The 21,561-nt window shown below is 40.1% G+C and overlaps 2 protein-coding genes across 3 annotated transcripts in view; both read left to right on the top strand.

Moving 5' to 3' along the window:
* LOC131679010 (lysophosphatidylcholine acyltransferase) overlaps positions 1-21,561 on the top strand; it is a 68,005-nt gene that overhangs the window by 26,479 nt on the left and 19,965 nt on the right. The window contains exon 3 of one of the 2 annotated variants that reach the window (XM_058959524.1): positions 10,577-10,794. The exons of the other annotated variant lie outside the window; for it this stretch is intronic. Within the exon in view, the coding sequence (XP_058815507.1) occupies positions 10,577-10,794 (218 nt within the window). The remainder of the gene's footprint in view (positions 1-10,576; positions 10,795-21,561) is intronic. 2 annotated transcript variants of the gene reach the window in all.
* LOC131679060 (uncharacterized) lies at positions 17,116-18,570 on the top strand. Its single transcript, XM_058959615.1, has 3 exons — positions 17,116-17,350; positions 17,428-17,521; positions 17,582-18,570. Exons 1-3 carry the CDS (start codon positions 17,292-17,294, stop codon positions 17,834-17,836), a joined length of 408 nt encoding a protein of 135 aa, XP_058815598.1. The 5' UTR covers positions 17,116-17,291; the 3' UTR covers positions 17,837-18,570.

Genomic DNA, 21,561 nt, shown 5'->3' with positions numbered 1-21,561 from the left:
ACTTAGTTCGTCGTTTATGTCACGAAAGGCCATGAATGTTTTGTTACACAATACTACTGGATTTTAGGCTTATAAAGCGAACTACTTGGTTGGTGTGTATCGGCAGCAAATTGTTGCAAAACGTAGTCATCAAAGTCACATCACATTAGTATAGAACAATATCGCGTGGTCCGTTCGTTGATCAAAGGTTGAAATAGAAAAGTCGTCGACCTGCGCGAGTTTGACTTCGGTTAGTCTATCTTGAAAAGGAATCGTATGAATTTGCGTTCTACGTTTAACAAATTGAACGATTGAAACCATACCACATTGTTGCGTGATCGAAGAGCGATTGTTATCATGATGTGTCCCACATGATAATTTATCACTGTACTTTCGACTCAATCGAAAGTACAGTGATGTAGAATGGGTACCAAAAAGTATTTGCGTTGTGTTCTATGTATTCGCATATTGCAGTTGACGCATGTCTTATAACCGACCTCACAATTTTCGCGATATTTGTGCTGTCACAGTCATTATGACTGTTGCTAACATAGACTAGAAATACGTCAATTGTTCGGCATATGTGCTGCATAATTTATCATGGTTTCAACTGCGTTCTTTATTACTGTGACAGAAGTAGGTTTCCACTCATTATCGGTAGTGATTCAAATTTACATCACATAATTTGGGGTAGCTTAGATATCAATTTCAGAGGCTCTGAATTGATGCAATATTTAAGCAGCATGCATCTGGTTGTACTTAATGAAAGAAATTGGCCAAGATTTGCACGGTTTGACTGAAAAGAGGTTTTAGCTGTAACTCTCTGCTCTGGCCGTATTATGTATAAGAGTTTACCAACCTATCTAGTGACGAACATTATTTGATCGTAAAATAACTTTGATTATTTTAGCAATTCGCTACCCAAGAACAATTTTAGCTTTAAGGGGTTACACCACCGCAGATTTCGAAAAAAATTGGGTCTTGGAAATGATATACCAGAAAACTACAGGCGACAATAATTACTAAATGTTCATATTTTCAATTCTGCCGCAACGCCTCTTATGTATACCCGGACCGTATCGAAAACTTTAACCGCATTTTTCTCGAAGCCACATTTTTTCAGCTGGCCGGAAACATAACTCGAACAAATGATTTTTGATCTTTTTGAAATTTTTTATAGTATGTTCAAAATAGATATTTCCGGCGACATACGTAGGATTTTATTTACTTATTGGTTAATTTTTTTTAATCAACAATTTTGTGTCGATTTTTATTACATTTCAGCATTTTTTCACTAAAAACCGCACCATTTCGCGAAAAAAACAACATGTCGCAAAAATCCATCGTACGTCGCTTGCTATTGTAATAAGAAATCGGAAAAACTTTAGTTTTAAACCCTAAGTTAAAAATTACGGGAGATAGGTTTCCGGCCATGCGCCCTTTCCACAAAGAGGCGGGAAAAGGCTCTACAGCCGCCATCTTGTGACAAATTCACTTGAAAAAATTACTTTTTGTACTTGACAACAAGTATTATAAATTTGATAAGATCTCGATTCATCGCTTCATTGCGTATAGAAAAATGTCTGAAATATGCCTATTTTTCGTGTTCTTCAGTGGTGTAACGCCTTAAAGCACGTCACAAGTGTAATTTAAGTTTTATGAGTTGCTATAGAACTTCCATAGAACCTCAATTGTTACTAGTGTAGTTATCGTCATATATCGTAATTTGAAACCTCCGAAGTGGGACCTCTACGAAGAGGTTTTATTGGTATTTCCCAACGATGGAATCTCCAAGAGACCGTTTTTGGAGACCTCACTTACTAGAGTCATCCATGAATAATGGTGGAATACTGAACTTACTAGACTCAAATAAATATTTAGAAACACTTGTAATCACAGATGCAGAGACGGTTCGTATGCTTTTGAATAATTGAAAAAGCTTTTGTACAAACGTCTCAAGTCTCAATGATGTTGTTAGATTAAAGAAATTCAAAAAGAACTGTGTACTGTTGACGCTCGTCTCACGAAGATGAAGTATTCAACTGTCCTTTTGACATGCCATGTCCAGTCTGCACGGAGAATTCGTTCGTAGAATTGTGACTACCGAATCGATCAAACGGACGCTCGAAAGTTTTGCTCCATATAAGTCCACGAGAAAAGATGGATTCATTCCACTTTCACTTTAAAGAAGATATGAACATTTCGAACATATTTTAAAGCAAGTTCTTAAAGTTCTTAAGTCTTGTCTTAAGTCTGAAGTCTTGCAATAGAATACATTCAATTAACGTGGCAGGACATAATTGATAAAGGCAATCCCAAAGGTGGCTTATATATGAGGAGGCAACGAGCTCTAGATTGATCAATTGGACCGTCCTTCTTTAATGGGAGGAACGTTTACCCGGGTTGTTGTGGGGGGGGGGGGGGTGAGAGGTGATGGATAGCTTGGGCCACTCGCATGCTTTCGAACGGAAGGTGTGGCGGAAAATCCACGGCGTTGTGCAGATGCAATACAGGACGTGGAGACGACCTATGGACCACGAACAGTTGATTGAAGAACCACCTATAATTCGCTCAGCGACAATTGGGCGTCACCTTCTCCACCTTCTCATCTCGTATAGACAAGAATCTACAAAACGCAACGTTTGTTGACAAACATATCCTACCCGCGCCGCTTTGTTACTTATACACTGTAGACACAGCAACGTTTTGATAACATACCGCATTAATGAATAAACTGCAAAATAAATTTTGCTCATTAAAGGCAAGAGGTGTTTCTTTCGCGGCGGCAAAATGTTTGTTTTCTTGCCAACTTCGGGATCATACATGTCTCTCTCGTTGTCGTTTACGTTCGTATTATCATCTTGATTACTGCCTTGATACTCGCGATCAGATGTTCTTCCTGGCTTCTTGCCCCTGCGCTTAACGCTAGTGCTTAACGGAGCTTTTGTAGTTGTCATCATTGCCTGAACAGCAGCCACAAATATGGCAACCGTTTCTGGTTCGAGTGAAGTTATTGGAACCTGGGCGTTGGCAATTGCTGGGTAGGGATGTCTGTGATCTGCTGTTTGTTCACAGAACCTGCACGTATTAGTTTGTCCTTGTTATGTACAAAGAGTTCGCTTTGCAACGGTATCACCCCCTTCTGCTTTGTCCTGCAGGATAAGGTAGGAGGGAAGTCTACCCGCATTCTCACCACAAAAACAGCATTTGAAATACCTGGAAAGTAATGATAGATTCCACTTCTTCGAAATACGACATGAATCTTCTTATTGCCACTTTGCAAGTAAGTGGAGCCAGATCGTGTAATATCACTTCAATATTTCCATTATCCATACAAATAGCGATCTTGATTTTATCGTTGTCACAAACAAACACATGTTTTAAGTTATTCTGCGAAATGATTTTTTTCGTCTGGACGAATTCGTTGAAGGTTATCAGCATTGCGTTCCTGACGCGCTCAAGCTGGATGAAGGTGACTTCCGAAAATTGTATCCGCATTTTCACCTTTAGTAGATGTTCCGATGCATCGCGAATACTCGGTCTTATTCGAAAATACCTGAAGTCAATGGTCACGGTTGGCCGAATAATCACGTTTTGTTGATGAGACTCAGTTATCTTGATAGATCACCACGCAAGAATAAAAGTAGCGGTATCCTTTGCTCTTCAGACAATGCACACAAATAACTGTATACAGCTACTGTATACTGACTCGGAAAAAAGCACAAATACACTGAGTATCGTGACCGATGTCTCTGATGGTCTACTTGAGGCCAGAAATTTATTTCTTGTTTTCACAGAACATTGTGATTATGTCAGTTTTGTTAAAAGAGAAATATTGCACAGAAAACCAATAGGGAAGGAATAAAGCTGGGCGTAACAAATGATCTTTCAATATACAACTCCTGGTAATCCCAAGTTGCTTAATGATTAGTACCGGTGCCGACCATGCCCGTGGGTAGATCGAGTAGGAGAAGGAATGGAATTTTATACTACTGCGCACTTGACAAGTTTCATCGGAGGACGAAGACTCTTAGTAGGAAATCGAGATTAAAATTGTGCTGCAATGCAATTTAGAAATCTTTGGACTTTGGGAGTGTGTTGGGGTATGCGGGTGCCACACTAGGAGCGATTAGCGAGAAAATTCAAATATTATGTTTCCAGAAGAAAAAAGAAAGAATCAATCACTCACTAAAAACCTATAAAAAATTAAAAGTGGTAAATAAACTGAGACTACACTTAAAAACTGTCGATTGTATTCGCGATGAGAATACAATAAAGTTCAAGTTATTTATTTTTATTTACATATTGTGAATACTTATTGAATGATCTACGGCTCAGTTAAGTTTAAAGACTCGTATCAAATAAACAAAATACATAAAAATATAATTCAAGACAATTTTTTTAAAGGTACAGGAAATGGAGAAGAGAATCCTGTTTTGACGCCTTTTATGACATATATCGGTGGCTTTTACGTTGATCTATTCCAGTGATTTTCAACCGCACCCCCAGGGGTAAATTGGACGATTTTTGGGGGTGCATTATACGGGACCAATTTTAACTTGTTATCCAAACATTCCCGTCGGGTATTTGCCTTTATATATTGTTTCAGTAAGTCATGAATTGAGATGTTTACTGAGAGTGCCCTGGAACAGTTTTCTTATTGTAAAATTGTGGCATTCATCCAATTGAAAATCTTTTTTACAGGGTAATAGGGTTACTACCTTTGGTAAGGTTTTCACCCGGAAATTTTCAGCGACCTGGGATAAGTTTTTATAGAATCACTTTGAACCTATCTGACCTAACCGCTGAGTTTAAATTAGACAAGTATAAACTCTTTCATTCTTTTTGTAACTCGTCGAAGTATCAATCACCAAAATTGACTCACATTGATTGTTTGTTGTTTTGTTTTGGCAAAGCATGATGTACACCCCTACTTTGAGCTTTCCATATTAGCTGTAAATTTATCGCGTTCGTAAACCGTATTGTCCACTTATATATATATATATATATATATATATATATATATATATATATATATATATATATACATATATATATATATATATATATATATATATATATATATATATATATATATATATATATATATATATATATATATATATATATATATATATATTATATATATATATATATATATATATATATATATATATATATATATATATATATATATATATATATATATATATATATATATATATATATATATATATATATATATATATATATATATATATATATATATATATATAGACTTCCTTGTCTAACGACAAAAATCCAAAAGCACCGGCCACTCACGCTGTTGAAGAGCAGCCAAACAACCATTGCTGTCACAGCTAAGTACCGTGAAGCAGGCAGAAAAGCGGTAGCATCTGTGAAGCACACTGCGGTGTCTTCCGAAATTTTTGCTGGGCACAAAATATTCGGTTTTTCGTCATCATAGTCGCTAGGAAGGTTCCAACAAAGTAGCAAATATTTTCTACCTGACCAACAGTTAAGGTCCGCTTCTGGAGCAGTCAACGTTAACACCGGAGGAACTCATTTGAACATATTGAGTTAAAATTATTCATTGTATCACTATACTCGGAGAAATAGATGCAAAACCCGGAGGCAATGAGATCCTCTTCAAAAACTGGAGGGGTAGCAACCCTACATGATGCTAAAGAATTTTCAGAAAGGGGTACAATATTCTGAAAGGGGTACATGGAACGAAAAAGGTTGAAAACCACTGATCTATTCACTCTAAAACCATTCTCTTTCGATATGCACTGAAAACTACTGGACTGTTGTACAATCCTCTAGAAGTCACACAATGCATTGAGACAATCTCGTGACTATGTAAGAATACATGAAAGAGAAGGGAAATATTTTGACTTGTGCGAGAAACCTGTGTTAACCGTTGTGTGTCCGACGCGGTACCCGGGTACCTTTTTAAGTTTCAATTAATTAAATTCCTATGTTTTATCCATAGCTGAAAATTGAAACTTTGTGACATCTTCGAACTTCACTAAGTCAAGCTTTTGGGTTAATAATATTGTTGTTATAGTAAGGGTGGGAGTGAGGAGGGGCTCCTGAATTTTTTTACTACGTAACAGGCCGACGTGGGTACCCGGGTACCCACAAAACTAAAATGACCGTAACTAAGGTAATATCCAACCGATTTCGATACTTTTGGCCGTTTTGGATTCAGTAACTCATCCACTTTTGGACTTGGTAAAAGTGCATCGGGTTACTTCATTCGGTTCCCGGGAATCCGGGTTTCCGGAAGCAGGTTCCAGTGCTGGGGTACTATTTGCGAACTTCAATGGAATACTAGCAATATGGGTATCAAAATTCTTGGAATTGCATCAGTAGGCTGTATCTAGAGGTGTGCGCCACGCCGCCGCCGCCGCGCCGCGCCGACGATTGCATGTAAAAATAGTAAGCACAACGGCGTGACGCCGGCGCGCCGCCGACCTTTACCTGAAATCGGCGGCGCGGCGCACACCTCTAGCTGTATCTCGTGGTTTTGGAACCATTTGGTGATTTGACCCCGGAACGGACATTCCGGAGCAGGTTCCCGTGGGGCCGTGAGTGGCCATTCCATTCCAATTCCATTTTTCAAATTGCCATAGGGTCCCGAAACAATAAAAAACAGACTTCCGAGACAATTTGAAGAGTTTTGATACTCATATTGCTAGTACATTATTAAAATTTACAAATCATACCCTAGTACTGGAACATTACTCCGGAAAATCCGGATCACCAAAAACCAGATCCAATATTCCGGTTCTATTGTACAGAATCAAAAAGTGGACGAGTTCCTGAATCCAAAATATCTAAAAGTGTCCAAATCGGTTAAAGGAAGCCATAGTTATGAGCATTTCAATTTGTGGGTACCCGGGTACCCTCGTTGGCCTGTTAAAGGTGTTTTTTTTGTTGGACACATAACTGTTAAGGATCAAAATAAGCATAAGCATAAGCATAAGCATAAGCATAAGAGATCGCCCGTAGTTGCTACTCCGTTATTGACCAGAACCAAATTAGGTTGCAAAATGTTGATTGGAACAACATGCTTGGGAATAACATGATGAGCCACATTGTACAATCTATTCCGATCCCTGCATGCTGATCAATACCGACGCCGGCCACGTCCGAATGCAGATCTTCTGGGAAAGGAAGGAATGTTAGTCCGATACATGTTGCTACTAGAGACCGAGGAATCCTCTGCATCTCCACATGTATCACGGGAAGGGGAGAGTTGTTAGTAAGTGTGCCAATAGCATTATCATGTAATAATTGCTCTGGGCAGCCGGCTGCCGAGAATTTGGGAAATTTATCATTTGTTGTATTAATACGATTGGCAAAATAAGCAACTTGAGCTCCGGATAGCCGGCTATAAGGAGCACTGCTTATATTTTTTAATAATATTCAATCACGCGACGAATTTATTCGTGGTTTCTATCGTGTCGGTGCTGATTTTACCCGGCGATCGTTTGAATAAAATGAGGAATCTTATACCGAAGGTTCATCAGACTCTTCCATAGGTGTCGCGGAGTTGGTGGTTTGGAAGGAAATAGGGTCTAGGATTCGCTCCAAGCAAGCGATGCGACCTGTAAAGCATAGTTTATTATTAGGGATCATCTATAAATGACGTAGCATTTTTTGAGTAATTTTTACCACCCCCCCCCATCGTAGCATTTCGTCACAAACCTCTAAATACCCCCTGGTAATTACTAATTACTAATCTTATCTGCTTAATGGGCCGGATCACTATTTATTGCGACATTATTTAGACTAACTTCGCTGTTCCTTCTCTTCGATATATTTTTTGGGTTGCAAACTATCGAGTGATAACACGTTATACAGACAAAGAGTTATGATAGCTCTAGATGTTATAAATCAGCGAAAGTGTTTCCTATTTCTAATATCGGATTGTTTGTGAAATACATGTATACGAACGATTATATCGAACATTGAAGGGAAATACAAAGGATCGTTAACCTGATGGACGGGCTTGTTACCAAAAACGTAACTTGAAATTAGATTCATTAAAACAGACGCGGCGAATTTTCAGTACGTATTGATCCGCGTTCATCGATACTACTCAAATTAAAGTCTTATTGGAGCTGATTATTCACTTACCAATAGCTTCTTCAACACAATAAACTTTCCCCAAAAGTTGAACAAAATCTATTTTCACACATCGTCGAACCTCCTGTGCATTGAAAATGTCCAAAACTACCGATTGTCAACTGCCAACAACTTTCCCTTCAATATAAAACACCCCCGAAAAGTTGACAAAAAATTCGATTTTGACACATCGTCGGACCCCCCCCCCCCCCTGTGCTTAGAAAATGTCCAAACTATTCAACGTTTTCAACTGCCAACAACATGTCCTTCAATAGTTATTTATTTCTAAACAATTGAAATTTAACCACATCAACTTCAACTCCAATAAACGGGAAAGTAACGCAAAATGTATCGCGATAACCACCGATGAATTATCGACGATGACGATGAATCCGACGATACATTATCGATGACGTTGACGGGTGGTTAACGTTATCGACGATGACGATTAATTATCGATTAACAACCTTGAACCTTAAGGTCCGCCCAGGTTAAGTCTTCGGTACGGAGCAATACCTCGACCTAGGAACTTCTAGCATGTTGTTAGTCGCCTCTTACGACATGGGAGCAGTTCCCAGAGGTTCTATTCTTGGCTGAAATAGTTCAAAAAGATTTCAGCCCGCCGGACACCACACGGCTTCATAACTGTTAAGGATTAAAGCAAAATTCAGCTTTTATTTTGTTAAGGATCAAAATAAAAGCTGAACTCAATTTTGCTTTAAAATTTTCGATTTTTGTGGATAATTTAGTGTGATGGCATATCGCCAAATTTAAACCCAAAAAATGATCCAATTGTGTGTTACGATATTCTATGCAAAAAAAATCTTTTGTTGTCATACATATTACTAAAGTTCATGATTTTATTCTGAAATAAGATAAGTCAGTGAAAATTTCATCAAACGCTATGAAAAAACAAAACTGTGCGGACAAAGTTTCTATGAATGTCATTTAGTTCTTCGGGGTCAAAGTCAGCGACAATAGAGTTGCCATCGTACCTATTTTCCTACGTCATTTGAAAAAAGGAATAGGAAAAGGGCAATAATTTCCACACGTAGGGTGAATTACTGACGAACGAGAACTTTTTTTACTTGTTCGAATCACAAATCTCAAAGCAATATTTAACCGCAACCACGATCTACAAAGCATATTCGAGCTGCTTGAAACCAACTAAAAATTCAAAATTGTTTTTTTTATTATTGCATGCTTAGCTTTCCTTACACTTTGTACCATAGTTTTATCTTGTTTGCATTTATTAGCGCTTTTAGTTACGTGTTGTTCTTTTGTCACTAACATGAGACGACGTTTGAATTCTGTAGTTTAAATAAAGGCTAGCGAGGGCACTGATTGCTTTCAGTTGAAATAATCTTGAATATCTACATTTCCACTTGACCAAATTCCTAATATGTTTTTGTTTGTTTGTAGGTTCCAATTGTTTCAAGCCTGAATAAGTTTTAAATTTTCTTAACTACTTCTACTTTTTCCGTCGATGAAACTATAGGGCTCTAATTACTGTTAACTATTGTTTAAGTTTGAAGTAAATGACAAATATCATTTTGAATTTGACATAAGAAAAATTTTGACAGGTTCCATGCTGGAACAATGAGAGCTGTTTCGGTTAATTTTAAGGGGGTGGGCAAAAGGTCAATTTTTGATATGGACTCTCTTCCTTTGGCGGCTCCGATGTTTGTTTTAATAGTTGAGAAACTTTGTTTGCATTTTTATTGGGTGTGCCCTCTATGAATATTCACATAATAATAGTACATTTTAGTTTTTCCAATATATATTAATGAAAATGTCCATAACTCGAGTCCAAATCTTCAGCTAAACTTCTCTTTTGAATTGTTTTGAGCGCAGGGTGTAGAAAAAATTTCTAACGTGCACTTCAATTGGCGCACTCCCTCAATAACCATTAATATCAAAATTCAGTTGGTAGCAACGAACCTGTCAAAAAAACCGATTCTTGAAGGTTGCCTATTAAATGTGTTTTCTTCTTAGTTTCTCACTGAAGTCCGACAAATGCAAATTTTCCCCTATAATATTGACAGAAGCGAAAATTAGAATAGTAGTAGATACATCTAGTCAAACGGTGACCAAATATCTGCCATATTTTCCTATCGTATAACCACAGATAACAGACGTTTAGACTAGAACAAAATTTCTTCAAAAACCTGTGTAAACTTTCAAATTGATAAACGTTGGAAATACGTGTTTCACTATTGCCATCTGCGCAACTGTTTGCTATACGTGTTTGACAGCTGCACTCTAAATACATTGTATCGACCAGTGCGCCATCTACAAACGTTTGTCAAACGTGTTTCAGACGTCTGATTTATTATGAATCTCAATAGCGGGTATTTACACACGATTCAAATCCAGCCTAATCGTCTGTTATCTGTGGTATAACCATATAGTATCGCTAGTGCTAAATATCCCTCCCATATCCTATCACTGTTCATTCTAGACAGTTACGCGTTCTAACCGCACACATGATGCGACTGCTGTTCGTGTTTGGTTCCTTCAACTGCATCCGGACCAAGGGTGAACGGGCCTCCGCGAAGGAGGCCCCCGTGATCTGCGTGGCGCCCCACACTGCATTCTATGATTCGATCTGTGTAATCATGTTCGGACCGTCGGCTGTGGTGGCCAAGTACGAGACCGCCTCGTTGCCGTTTTTCGGAAGTAGGTTTGGCTAGGCCCTTCGATGGTTATTTATTGTGTTTAGTTTGCATAACGGGCAATTTTAGTCGATAGTAATGGGATAGGCCGATAGCAAAGAAATAGGATGTGAGAGGCACGCGGCGACCGATTGTGTTTAGTTCAATATTTACAATAACATTTATCAACTATTTGGTACCAGAACAAAAGTACAGACTAAAGAATGTGGTTTTTAATGTGTACTACTTGGCCCATAAAAGCATAACAGTCCCATAAGCAGTTTTGTTTGTAATGAGATATTTGTATGATTATATTGTGATTTGATTTCAAAGCACAAATAAAACTTTCAGCTTTATTTGAACAATATCAAGAAAAATATCAATACAAGGCAGTTGATGTTTTTCATTATGGGATTCTGATTTATTAGTCTAAAATCTGGTTGTTTGCAATGAAATGAGTTATTCATTGGAATCTATGTGTAATATATTAAATCCCTCAACAGATTTTGATAAATTGGGACTAAGGACGTATGCATTCACTAACAGAACCAGGACTGAATTGACTAAAACCCTACTAATAGTGACTACTTAATACCTATTATCCGTATAGTGTATAATACCCAATTCTGCAAGTAAGGATAAACTTTTTAATTTTTGAAATCTACGTACAATGCATTTGATTGGTTGTTTCATCGTGACTTCATGACCCGTTTCATACATTATAAATTCCATCTACTCGAAGATTACATGGTATGGCACCCAAAACTACCCTGCAAGTACTCTATATATCGTAAAAGCTTTATGGTGTTAGGTATCCTCGTATTCTTGATTTATTTCATTTCACCTTATAACTATTCTCTAGCAAAACTCTCGCTGGATTTAAAACTGTTAAAAAAGTTTCGGCCAATTGCCTCGACCATAGACGAGTTAAATTTCTAATACATCTACACTGCCGTTATACACATAATTGTTCCTTTTCAATATATGAGGAATTCCATAGAACAGCGGCAAACTTGTTTTCACCGCGGACCCCTTCGAAATCACCTTGAGTGATCGCGGACCCCTTTAAAATCATCGTGGGCGGTTGCGGACCCCATGCATAGTGGCACGACGTGTGACAAAGCCCCAAAAATCAATGTCTTGTAATTCTTTTGTAAGTATTTATTTAGTTTTTCTCTCAGTTAGAATAAAAGCATCTCAAATTTACGATAATCGGATGAAAAATGAATTTTCATCATGTCTTTGGAGCAAGTGATGCCGAGGATATCTGTTCAATTTAATTCATTATAATTGTTAGTACCTTAGAACTTCAAATGGCGATATCTCAAGAACTACAGGGCCGATTGGAGTAATTTCGAGTTCTATGGAATGAAGAATGAATATTTTAAACTATAGATGTGAGCTTTTCGTGCAGAAATGACTTACGTTTGTTCGGCATCAAGAAAAAGCAATTGAGAAACTCAATGTCATATCAGTAATATATCATTATACGTCTTCCAATTTTTTAAATGGTATCCCATGGGTCACTTATCATGAATCTGACTCAAAACTTAGGGTAGTTTCAAGATATACAGGCTTCATCTTACGCATTTTGCGCCAAATTGAAAATACCCATGCGGAGACGCCCTGTAGCTCATATATCTCCTTACAAATTGGTTGCCTAAACAACATCATATTACTGAAAAATTAGTGAATTTTACTAGTTTGGTCTACCATTTCTGCTATCCGATGTGACTGGCTAATATGATTAACGTGTATATTAACCCTTTAACGATCAACGCTTTGAAATGGGTATGCATAAAAGTAGTCGAAAAAAATACGGAATTTCGAAACTGATAGCAGAAATGGATACAGCGACCCAAAATTAGATAAAACCCCAATTTTCACTAACAAAGACCAATTTTTATAATGTTGTCACAACTTTGTATGAACAGGTGCCACTGTGCCACGGCTTAACATCAATTTATATGCTGTCAATATATTATTGTCAGTCTGTTATGAAAAAAAACTTTCAATATCCGTCCGGAAAAGATTTTCCTCTTCGCGGACCCCCAGCAACGATTTCAAGGCCCCCTAGGGGTCCGCGGGCCCCAGGTTGAAAATCGCTGCCATAGAACATGGGTAGTAAAACCAAGGCGGTCTTTTTTGATCGTTAAAAACCACCAACATAAGATATTATAGTTGTTTATACGAGGCACAAATCCCCGACTATGTACGGGGAACGTGCCATTTGAGCCAATATATTCTGATTCCTGATGGTCATATTTCAGTTTTTAGGAGAATTATTCAACGGTCGTCGAAGCAAAAAAATAACTCTGAAGTTTTTTTTAATAGTTCACTACTAAAGAGAACTTTTTTGCTTTTTTTCGTATATTAAGGTTATGCAAGTTTTAACGAAGGACTGGTGGGTGGTGTTTCCCATACTCACTTGACTACGTACGGTGCGTGAACCAGGCCTTCCCAATCATTGGAGTATAATGAGCTGTCAGATACGTTCCTGCATCTTCAAAGACTTCCCGTGGTCATCTACGTCAATGTCAAACCCGGTATGATCATCGAGCTTCAACATATACGGTTGTCGACAAGTTTGAATATTCGTGAAGGCAGCAACAACGAACCAGTAGCAGCTCAGAATCGGCTTGGTTGGTGCGTGTACGGGAGCAACAACGGAACTGGAGGTTCAGTTGAGCAAGTGCCCGTCCATACTTGGGGAGAGATGAGGAACAGCGACCTACACAATTTGGTGCGAAAGTTATTCGCAGTTAAAGACGTCGCGTCGGTGCAACAGCAGGAATTCGAGCAGGACAAGCGAGCACTCAGTATTCTTGAAGCATGATATCAGTATGCTCCGATATCCGAGAGATGTTATTGAGAATTATTATCCGGTAGGAAGACAAGTTTTACTTTTTGTAACGGTATTTTATTAGCAAGGGACTGGAAGGTGAAGTATATTTTCCAAAATTAAGAGTAATAGTACTCAAAGAAGAGCAAAAAGTTGAAGGTTTAGAAAAGAAAAGTTGGAATAGGGCAGAGATGCCAGATTTGCAGACATGTCTGCAAATTCGCAGATTTTTTATTTAAGCTGCAGATTTTTTCGAAGACGCAGATATTTGCAGATTTTTTAGTTTATCTACAGATTTTTGAGAATAAAGGCTTTTGGTTACACTAGTTTCAAATTACAGATTTATCTACTTCAGGTTTTTCCTCCATAAACTATTTCTCTCTACTTATCTTGGGCTATAAATGCACTATTTTCATTTAATATAGCGCATCATTATTAAGTCATTTTTGGTTAAAAATAGTTTTTCTGACATTTTTGGTACTTCCCAAACTTTTAAAATTATTATTGCAAACATTTGAAAAAGTATCTGGCATCTCTGGAATAGGGTCATATGAGCAAGCTTAGAATTTTCCCAGCGACTTAACCTTTGTCTTCTACTTCAGGAGTCAGGCATTTGAAAATGCGAATCACCCGAGCCTGCGTCGTGTCCGGACGATCGTAAACTAACTTTATACTTCATGCTGTCGGAACCGACAAAAAGTTAAGTCGCGGAAAACTTCCCCACTCAGCACTTTGCGACGTTGAAACTCTTGAATGAGCTAGTTTTATGTCCCTCACCAACTACCTGCCGGGGTTTTTTATTTGATCAACCTTTGTGATTGCCTCAGCAACTGTGGGGCACTTCGTAGTCCAGAGAAAAATCTTAATGCAAGAAATTTGGAGAACGGAAACAAACAGGGACGAGCCGATATCAGAGCAACTGTATGATCTATGGAGTAGATGAATCGAGAAGATTGGCGAAGTGCAAATGCCGCGTTGCTTCTTTGATAATCTTACGACGCGAGAAGTGGACGAAGTCGAGATTCACGTGTCACGGATACTACCGTAGCGGCATGTGCTGAGAATGGCGCATAGCGGCAGTAGTTGGTGTTTGCTAGTAGCAGTAAAAACAAAAATCGCTTCACTTCGTGCACTCTTAATCCCGCGTCTGGAGCTACAAGCGGCCTTGATGGGAGTGCGCTTGTTGCAAAACGTTTGTTCGGAACACACCCGCAACATACATAAACGCTATCTATGGACGGATTCTAGTGCAGTTTTGGCGTGGCGTCGCTCGGACAGTCGCCGATATCATCAATTTGTCTCATTTCGAGTCGGCGAAGTTCTTTCACTCACTAGCGTCGATGAGTGGTACCACGTACCTTCGAAGCTCAACACATCGTTCGATCCATAGAGTCGCTGGTTCTAAGACGGGTTCCCACGAAATCCGAAAGATAGATGAACCAGCTGCGTCAATCGAAGAAATATGAATGATAGCTGTACACTTGCCGTTGGAGGAAATTGTAGACGTTGAAAACGCTTTTCAAATTTGAATGGTTTAGTTCGATCGGTGACCTATGTTCATCGGGCGATAAGAAGCTGGAAGTAGATAGGGAATAGTAAACATCGTAAAGCCCAAAGGACGATTTCGTGAAGGCAGAGAAAACTCTTTGGCGTACAGTGGAAACATTCATCAACTAAAAATCGGTAGCAGTGGTGACAAAAGGAGATCACTGCATTCGTTGCTCCCATTTTCCGAAGAGCACGCAATGGTACGAGGTCGAATTGCAAACGCGCCGCATATTTCTCTTGCGCAAAGAATCCCGTTGTATTGCCTAGGGAATATCGTATAGCCATTCTTCTGGTGAATTACTACCACCAACGGTTCATTTACGCCAACGGAGAAACATTGTACAACGAACTACGGCTGAAGTTCTACATACCGAAGCTTCGGGCGCTACAGCAAGCTGCTCCAGTACTGCCGCTGAAGGCACCACTTCCCAAGGAACGCCTAACCCCGTTCACAACGTGGTGAAAAGGTGGATTTGTTTTTTCCCTATTTTACGGTACGGGCAGTTCATCTGGAGCTACCAACAACAACACCCTCCTGCGTAATGGCCTTCAGATGAATTATGGCCAGGCGAGGTGCGCCACCGGAGGTTTAATGGCATGAATATTGTCGGAGCCAATCGCCAGTTATCGGAGGAAAAAAAGAAAATGCACAAGGACTGCGTCAACACGTTCATCAACGCACATGCACAGTGGCACTTCAACGTTTCGTCAGCCCCGCACATGGGATAGCCTCCGGCATCTTGGCGATGAGGTAATGGAAACGATCATGCTAGAAGCCAACGAGAATTCACGGTAGTTAACCTTCGATTCACTGGATGCTGCAGACCACGAGGCAGTCAACCCAAACCAATTTTTGCTTCATAGCACGAACTGGATCAATGCGCCAGCAAGTGCACCTATGATCAGTTTTGGCATCACTGTTTGCTACACCACGGTCGTCAACAAAGCTAGTAGTTTTCTTTTTAATTTATACTTGTTGAACAATCGTGATCGTTTTTATTTTTGTACTATTTTTGTACTATTTATTTAACTGTTAATCGGTTGTGCAAGAACTTTGAAGTTTCATGAACTTAACCAGCATCATATCTGATAGCTGCAAGTGTTGTTTTTAGTGAAAGTGATAGTTTCGTGTTTTTTTTTCTACTTGACGTTATCACTTTGCACAACGTTACGCTCAATTTGTTGACAAAAGCGACATCTTCTGGTGGATAGCTGATAGTTGCATGCAAGTTCGCTTCATTTTTGCTGCGTTTATTGCATACCCGGTAGGCGTTATTTTCTTTGCTCAAAAGCATGGCTTGTACCAACTGCTCGAAAGTCATAAATGATTCTGAGCGATTCACCTGTCGTGGGTATTGCGGAAATTCGTTTCACATGATATGTGTCAAGTTGGATTTTGACGTTCGTGATGTTCTGGGAATCCACTCACGGAATATATTCTGGATGTGTAACGGATGTGCTGATTTGTTTTGTAACGATAATTTCCGCAGAATGGCTTCGCGTTGTTGCGACAATGCAATGCCCGACGACAATTCTCTGAAATCATTAAAGGATGACATAGCTGATTTAAAAGATGTCGTTAAAGCTCTCTCGGTTAAAGTCGACACAAAACCGCTATCTCCAACGGAAAATACACCTTGGACAGGGATTGCTGCATATAATCCCGTTCCAAACACTCCTAAGCGCAAGCGTGAAGATGATCCGCTCAAAGCAAAAATCACTAATATTCGTGGAGCAAAAGCTGCGTTTGAAACGATAAAAACAGTATCACCACCTGAGGAGCTGTTATGGGTCTACTTGTCTGCATTTGATCCCAGCACGACGGATGATGAAGTTTCTAGACTTGTGAAAGATTGTCTGGGAAAGGATATGCAACCAAAAATAGTTCGCCTAGTTCCTAAGGATAAGGATCTCTCATCGCTGAGCTTCATCACCTTCAAAGATGGCGTTAGCAAATCATGCAGGGATAAGGCTCTGTCCAAAGACTCTTGGCCGGAGAACATCTACTTTCGTGAATTTGTGACCAATTCAAAAATTCAACGGCCTATCATCAGGATCGCTGCGAAGAAGAATCCATCTGGTGGTGGACAGTAGCGCCAAGCTATCCCGGATAAACTCGTCTGTCTAATTTCATGTTCCTCGGTGAGCGACATCGAACTACCTGGCGAATCGGCAACTTCTTCTGTGTCAGGTAAAGCCAAGAAGGGTATATGTCCTTCCGAAGCACTTCAAGATGCTGCACACCCTCAATGTAAATTTCACTTACAGTCTGCTGATGAACACTACTCAATCGACTCTACCGCTCCAGCGAACCTTCAATGTCAAAATGATAATTTCGATCGCATCGCATCTGTCCGCTCAGGTAATCATTTAAATAATATATGTCCTTCCGAAGCTACACGTGATACTGCGCACCTTCAAGTATGCCTCCCATTGCAGTCAGCCGCTGGACGCAACAGTTATGACGCAGTCATTCCCTCCGTATCGCAGCTTGTTCCCCTTCCTGACAACAGTACATCCTGCTCTCCCCGCGCTATTTGCGGTGATAGTGATCATCGAGCCCACAGTCCTGAAACTTGGAATGCAGCACGACACCTCTCACATGACACTGATGGTTTGCGGATTTACTATCAGAACGCGAGAGGGCTTAAGACGAAAATTGATGACGTGTATTTAGCTGCTGTGGACGGTGACTACGATGTTTGCGTCTTCACCGAAACATGGCTCGATGCGCGTATAACATCAGTGCAGCTTTTCGGCGATGCTTACACCGTATACCGTGCGGACCGAAATAGTGGCAACAGTATTCGCGGACGTGGAGGAGGAGTTTTGATTGCTGTTTCCACCGCATTTGCCTCATGTGAGATTGATGTAGGTAGTTTAACCAGTGTTGAGGCTGTTTGGGTTAGAATTACAACTCCATCGAGGAACTTTTATATTGGTGCTGTCTATATTCCTCCTGAAAAGCGACTCGACTGCAATATCATGCAACTTCACATGGATGCTGTGAATAACGCTTCTTCACAAGCTGGCGCGGATGGCGTGATGATTGTCCTTGGTGATTTCAATCAGCCAGGACTCATTTGGGTGCCGTCACGACACGGATACGCTTACCCGGACCCGATTGCTTCGACAACCAACATCGCCAGTCGTTTGCTATTGGACGGATTTGCTTTCAACGGGCTAAGTCAAGTAAGCATGATTCCTAACCACCAGTCACGCTTTCTGGATCTCGTCTTTGTTAGTGAAACTATTATATCTGTATGTTCCGTCAATGAAGCATCCAGCGTGATTGTTCCACTTGACAACTTTCATCCCGCGCTTGAAATCTCAATTGGCACTATTCGATCAGTTCAGTATGTAGAAACTCTTTCTGTCGACCGTCTCAACTTTCGCAAAACTGATTTTGTAAAGCTCCGCAGTTCTCTGTCGCAAATTGATTGGAGTGTACTGCATGCCCAAGTGAGTGTTAATGCTGCAGTTGCCATCTACAAGCGACTACTACTGAACTGTGTTGAGACCTCAGTGCCTAAATGTCAGCCTCCTAGCAAGCCACCCAGGTCAAACAGCACTCTTCGAAAGCTAAAACGTACTCGAGCAAAAACCCCTTCGTGCGTACACAAATCGACGGTGTCCTCTTTCTAAGCGCATGTTCACTTTAGCCAGTAATGAGTATCGTTGTTACAACAAGCTTCTGTACAAACGCTATGTAAACCGCATCCAGAATAATCTACGCCGAAACCCGAAGGGCTTTTGGTCATTTGTCAACACGAAGCGTAAAGAAACTGGACTTCCATCAAGTATGCTTTACGACGGCGAAGAAGCTACGACAACTGTGGCGAAATGTACGCTGTTTGCCAGATTCTTCTCGAGTGTTTTTTCAACTGACTCGCCAACCGCAAACAAACTCGAAAATGCCTCTCGCGACGTTCTGCTTGTGCTGTTGATTTGGATGTGTTTACTGTCTCTGAACAAATGGTTATATCTGCAATTCGGAAAACCAAGTCATCTTATGCACCCGGCCTCAGTGCTATACCTTCAACTGTATTGAAAAAATGTTCGGACTTACTTGTAACACCACTTGCATATATTTTTAACCTATCGCTTCAGCAGCAAACGTTTCCTGAGGATTGGAAATGCTCAGTTATGTTCCCGGTATTCAAGAAAGGTGACAAACGCAACATAGCGAACTATCGCGGAATCTCTTCGCTAGGAGTCGAATCTAAAGTTTTTGAATCAATTATCAACGAGGCGTTATTTTCTGCTTGTCGACACTACATTAGTACATCTCAGCACGGATTTTTCCCAGGACGTTCAGTCGAGACGAATCTCGTCTGCTTTACGTCATTTTGCACGGAACAAATGTCTAAGAAATTGCAGGTGGATACAATTTACACTGATCTAAAGGCTGCTTTTGATAGAGCTAATCATGAGATACTGATAACAAAGCTTGATAAGCTAGGGTGTTCTACTAGATTCTGCCATTGGCTTCGATCCTACCTTGTGCACCGTGAAATCGTTGTTCAAATTGGCGATATTGTTTCAGAATCCTTTTTCAACACTTCCGGAGTTCCTCAAGGTAGTACGCTAGGTCCACTACTTTTTTCACTGTTCGTGAACGATGCGGTTTTCGTTCTAAGCCGTGGAGGAAAGCTGTTTTTTGCCGACGACTTAAAATTTTTTCTTGTTATACGGAATGAAGCCGATTGCCGTGAGCTACAGTATCTTATTGACACCTTTTATAGCTGGTGTGTAAGAAACATGATGGTCCTTAGCGTTGCAAAATGTTTTGTCATCAGCTATTACCGAACGAGAAATATGGTTACCTTCAACTATAACATCGCAGGAACTCTACTACAACGCGTTGACCACGTGAAGGATCTAGGAGTCATTCTTGATGATAAGCTAACGTATACTCATCACGTCTCAGCGACCATCGACAGAGCCAATCGTTTGCTGGGATTTATTTTCAAAATATCCAACGAATTTCGGGATCCTCTATGCTTCAAGGCTCTTTATTGCTCATTGGTGCGCCCGCAGTTGGAATTTGCAAACGTCGTTTGGTGCCCGTATCAAGCTACGTGGAGCCTTAGGATCGAAGCAGTCCAGCGTAAATTCATACGATATGCGTTACGTGAATTGCCGTGGAACGATCCATTAAACCTGCCACCGTACGAGGACCGTTGTCGTCTTTTAGGACTTAATACTTTAACACGCCGGAGACATGCAGCGCAAGCTACCTTCGTGTCAAAGATTCTGCTGGCTGAATATGATGATCCGGAGCTACTAGCGCAAATCAACCTCTACGCGCCTACCCGTTCTCTTCGCCCTCGAGCCCTGCTGCATTCTGAAATGCGCAGCACTAACTACGCTACGAATAGTCCAATTTTAGCAATGAGTCGTCGCTTCAACGAGTTTGCTGAAATTTTCGACTTCGTCATGAACTCTTCGCAGTTTCGTCGTCGTGTATTGTCACTATTTTAATTATGTTTAGTTTACCTTAGTTTAGTATAGTTCATTAAGACAAATTGTCAGTTGGACTTTTTTTTATACAAATACAAATACAAATACAAACGGCGGGACAGCTGGAAGCTCGCCCAGCATACTACAGACAAATTCTTGCGAAGGTGGGTCCAAGAATATCTCCCAACGTAAATCCGGCGCATAAAGTGCTGTCAAGCCACTGGAACCGGGTGATCTAGTCGTCATAGTCGATGAACATTTATTTAACACACAATAACATGCGAGGAACCGATGGGAACTAGGAGGCATCCAGCAAATATTTCCGGACAGGTGAGGCGCGTGACAGTACAGATTGCTAAATAAGTGTTTGCGAGACCTGTTGTAAAGCTCGCTGTTCTGGACATTTCTCGCGGCGATGTGAAACCCGATGTGTCCACTCTGGAACTGCAAATAATTCACGGGTCAGAGAATGTTGCCGGCAGCCCTGTCGTCGGTAAAAAAGCTATGAAGCCACGGTCTGCTCCCTCGCGTCTGAACGACCGTGACCAAGTAAAATGTCAGTGAAACAGTAGTAGGTCAGTAAAACACGGAGAGTATACCCGTATAAATGTTTACCATCAGCCAACCATTGCATCAAACGTTCAATAACCGTTTTTAATATGGTTCGTTTAACAATAGATTAACCATTGCTTGGTACAATATCGAACATAACCATTATCGTTTTTCCTATCTCGACCATACAAACAACGGATTGTTAAGAACGGTCGCCATATCAAAATATGTTTTTTCTATATACATTTTGATAACATACCATTCAAGAACTATATAATTTATGGTAACATGCATATTTTAGATCTAGCGATGCATAAAATATAAGGTGGAGAAAAAAATCTCTTCCCTTCTGCATTTCAATTCTATCGATTCATGAAGTTTTATTTC

Source organism: Topomyia yanbarensis, chromosome 1 (assembly GCF_030247195.1).
Source record: "Topomyia yanbarensis strain Yona2022 chromosome 1, ASM3024719v1, whole genome shotgun sequence".
NCBI classification, from domain to species: domain Eukaryota; kingdom Metazoa; phylum Arthropoda; class Insecta; order Diptera; family Culicidae; genus Topomyia; species Topomyia yanbarensis.
This window is presented reverse-complemented; position numbering and strand designations above follow the sequence as displayed.

Excerpts from the sequence above, each read along its gene's own strand:
- LOC131679060 (XM_058959615.1), top strand. The coding sequence starts at position 17,292 with ATGTTCCTCGGTGAGCGACATCGAACTACCTGGCGAATCGGCAACTTC. Across the intron at positions 17,351-17,427 it reads GGCAACTTCTTCTGTGTCAG|TCTGCTGATGAACACTACTC; the intron begins GTAAAGCCAAGA and ends TTTCACTTACAG. Across the intron at positions 17,522-17,581 it reads CATCGCATCTGTCCGCTCAG|TATGCCTCCCATTGCAGTCA; the intron begins GTAATCATTTAA and ends CGCACCTTCAAG.